The sequence below is a fragment of the Eimeria mitis genome, genomic scaffold (genome assembly GCF_000499745.2).
Source record: "Eimeria mitis Houghton genomic scaffold, Emh_scaff5316, whole genome shotgun sequence".
Classification (NCBI taxonomy): Eukaryota; Apicomplexa; class Conoidasida; order Eucoccidiorida; family Eimeriidae; genus Eimeria; species Eimeria mitis.
In genome coordinates, this window is record NW_024015515.1 from 41 (window position 1) to 3,753 (window position 3,713).

The 3,713-nt window shown below is 57.7% G+C and overlaps 1 protein-coding gene across 1 annotated transcript; it reads left to right on the forward strand.

Annotated features, from left to right (window-relative positions):
* Nucleotides 1-425: 425 nt before the first annotated feature.
* On the forward strand, nucleotides 426-3,129 carry EMH_0081280 (uncharacterized protein; the record flags this gene model as incomplete). The annotated part of the gene is made up of 3 exons (XM_038022804.1): nucleotides 426-1,545; nucleotides 1,869-2,257; nucleotides 2,350-3,129. 3 exons carry the CDS (start codon nucleotides 426-428, stop codon nucleotides 3,127-3,129), a joined length of 2,289 nt encoding a protein of 762 aa, XP_037878658.1.
* Nucleotides 3,130-3,713: the final 584 nt, after the last annotated feature.

Genomic DNA, 3,713 nt, shown 5'->3' on the forward strand with positions numbered 1-3,713 from the left:
AAGGGCCAGTTACTGTTCATCGTCCATATTAGTAGCAGCACACCCCGCCTATACCCGAAGGTTCCGGGTTGACCGGCGAGCGTCCTGGGCGTTTTCATGAATGAAATCGCCATATATTTCCACATATTTCGCATAGTTTGATAGAGGAAATATAGAAATGGTTTAGTTTATCCAGGTTTCTGTTTTTTCAGCCACAGGCAAGCGGAATTGGCAACCATAGACAGCCCTCGGCGGAACATGAACTGCGCGGAGTAGACGCGAAAAGCTGCATGCAGCCGCCAGATTTTCGTGCTGAAAAAACTAACAGGATATTCAGTGTTCACCGCAGAGGCTTCAGGGCCCCCAGTGTGCCCGCGCCTTCTGTCCCAGCCTCACGACATTCATACTTGAATATGGCGTCAAGTGGGTTGGTTACGCGGCCGACAATGTTTTCTATACAGATATTCAAGAACAGAAAGACCCACTCGGTCTTCTTATTCTTTTCCGTTGTTTTTCTGCTGGCGTCAGAGCAGCATTTCGTTGTTGCTGCGGCCTCCTACGCACCGTTGGGCGACCAGTGGACAGCTGCTGCCGCCGTGCATCCCAGTACACCTCTTCAGTTCCTCCGCCAGCATATTTTATTGGAAAACGTGACGAATGCGAATGTCGTCCCCTCCGTTGAGGAGAGCAGCGTGGTTTCTGCAAGGTATGTGCGAGATGGTAATATAAAAGTTCCTGATGCCTTGCACGAGACTCTCAACTTCGACAGCTCCTTTCATCCGGAGTCACCAGACACTCAACGGCCCCTGCCCGTGAAAGTCTCCGGGATAGATGACCAAGCCGAAGCCCTTCAGCAGCAGCTCCGCGCTCAGCAACTTAGAGATGTTTCGGATGCAGATAGAGGCGATTGGGATTGGGCCACTGAGGAGGAGTGGGCAGAGGGGGAAGGGCAAGGAGAAAAGGAGAAGGAGAATCAGAAGGAAGAGGAGCACCACGAAGAAAACGGCAACGATGATCAGGAGCCTGTAGAGGGGGCCGGAGTTGTCCCGCAGTGGCAGCTGCAAGGGTCTGCAGCAGAAGATTCTTCTGTTGCAACAAACGTAAATACCAGTGGTGCTGGCCGCAGGACATCAGACAGGTTCGTGGACCCACGCAGTGAGCATCAGTGGCCCCAGCAGCAGCAACAACAGCAACGCAACGGGCAGCAGTTTGAGCAAGGCGACGATGACTGGCTTGGACTCCCTCCGCAGCAGCAGCAGCGGCAGCCATTGCCGCCGCAGCAGCAGCTGCTGCCTCCAAACCGAAATCCTTACGGTCGAGGAGGAGAGGATGAGTTCCTAAATCAGGGCCCCATCACCAATGGCCCAACCGGCATGAGGGGCCAGTCTGGGGCCCCGTTTGGGGGCCCCTCTGGAGGCTCCTTTCGGGGGCCCCCTCCAGCACCACACGGCATTTCACCTTTTGGGCAGCATGACGGCCCCCCTGGAGGCCCAGCTGGTAGTTCGCCTTTCGGCCAACGGGGCGTACCCGCTGGGCTCCCTTCTGGGGCTGCATCTATGGGCCCACGTGAGGGCCCCGTTGGAGGCCTACCTGGGGGCCCACCTGGGGGCCCCTCTCGCGAACAATTTGGAGTACAGTCTGGGAGCCTACCTGGAGGGGTACCTGGAAGTTCACGTGTGGGGCAATCTGAGGGACTTGGGGGCCCCCCTCTAGGGTTTGTAAGGGGCCCCTCAGGGGCTACCCCTTCCGGGATGTCTGCGGGCTTACCTGGGGACGCACTAAGGATCCCCGCTGGGGGCCCACCTGCTGGATTCGCAGGACAGGTAGCTGGAGNTTACCTGGGGACGCACTAAGGATCCCCGCTGGGGGCCCACCTGCTGGATTCGCAGGACAGGTAGCTGGAGGCGCACATGGGGGCCCCATGCATGGCGGACCCCAAGGGGGCTTTCCTGGAAACATACCTGGGGGTGCACGGGGGGCCCCAGCTGGGGGCTTTCCTGGGGGCCCCTTGGGGGTTGGTATCCCCCAAAGTAGGGCTGGGGATGAAGACGAAGGATGGCTCAATGAGGGAAATATTCCCTTTCATGGACAAAGAGATGGAGAGAGAGGCGCTCAGCAGCAGTTGCAGCAGCTGCAGCAGCAGCAAATGCAGCAGCAACTGCTGCAGCAGCAGCAGCAGTTGCCACCGCCAGGGATGGTTCAGCAGCAACCGCAGCAGCAGGGTCTGCCGGCGCCTCAGCAGCAGCTGCAGCGCACAGCTCATGAGATGCAGCAAACAGTTAGCCACCTGCAGCAACAGGCTGCGCAGCTGAAGCATCAGCTGCAGCAGCCCATTCAACAGCAGCCGCAGCCTCCNACCTGCAGCAACAGGCTGCGCAGCTGAAGCATCAGCTGCAGCAGCCCATTCAACAGCAGCCGCAGCCTCCACAGCAGGATCAACAACGGCAGCAGCAGCAGCAGCGGCTTCAACAGCAGCAGCAGCTAGAGCAAGAGCGAGAGCAGCTGGAGGCTCAGGAGGGGCCACAGCAGGAGCAAGAAGAAGATGGCTCAGCAAGGCGACGAAGACGGCAGTTTCTGAATGCTGCTTTTGCTGCAGCACAAGCAGCAGCAAACACTTTCTTTGAGGTTGCTGCTGAGCCGGAAAATTGGGGGCTGTCGTCAGCTGAGGGGGAGGGACAAGGGCAGCGCATGAATCTGCAGCAACTAAACAACCAAGTAGAGAGCATAGTCAACGACTTCCTCAGACCTATACAAGCAGATGCCAACAGCAGCAGCAACAACAGTAGCAGCAGCAGCAGCAGCAGAAGCAGCCGAAGAGGCAGCGCAGCCCTGCGAGCTGCAAGTACTGAAGATAAAGACGACTCTTACTTCCAGGGTGAGCAGGACCCTGAAGTGCGACAGGAGTACATACAGCAACAAAGAGACCGCATGCAGCAGCAGCAGCTGCTGCAAGAGCACCTCCGGAGTAAGGCGATGCGGCAGCACCTGCAGGAACACCGCCAACAGCAGCAGCAACAGCAGCAGCAACAGCAGCAAGGCGGAGAGCTACAAGGAGCTGCTACTACAGATCGTGGGGAGGACCCAATAGACTATCGCAGGAGAGCTCTTGAAGGGTTTAACGCCCGCAGGCTGCCCGCAGAAACCTCTTAGCCGCTCTTACTAACAGAGCAGAGTGTAGGGGGCCCCTTGGGGACCCAGCCCAGGTGGGCCCCCCGAAGGGCCAAACGGCCCGCGGCCACACTGCAGGTAGCGCGCAGGGGCCCTGTTGAGCTCAGCAGCAGCTGAGCTCAACGCAGTATAGACGGAGATACAGGAAAGCGCACTAGCGCATGTCACAGCCATCTGGCCTTAGAAAAGGAACACAGGCTGCAGGTGGAGTTTGCATGAGGGGCCCCCGGGCCCCCCCAGCAGGCACTCCAGTACGAGACCAACCACCACACATGTATTCAATTCATGCACAAAACGCACCACCAAGCATGCATGCACTTGATGTTTGCGCTCGATAGAAGCAGCTAAAATGCAGTACACGTTTGCCCTGCAGGCATACAAGGCCTCGGGCCACGTAGATACGTTTCCCCTTCGTCGTGTTGTTCCCACTAGTCAGTGCAAATACAGCCACCAATGCATACACTACAAGCCTCCAAAGGCTGCATGCAACGGCAGACATAGGTGAAGAAGTGTGTAGAACTAAAACGCCTATCAAACAGCCGCACTTGCAAGCGAAACACATTCCG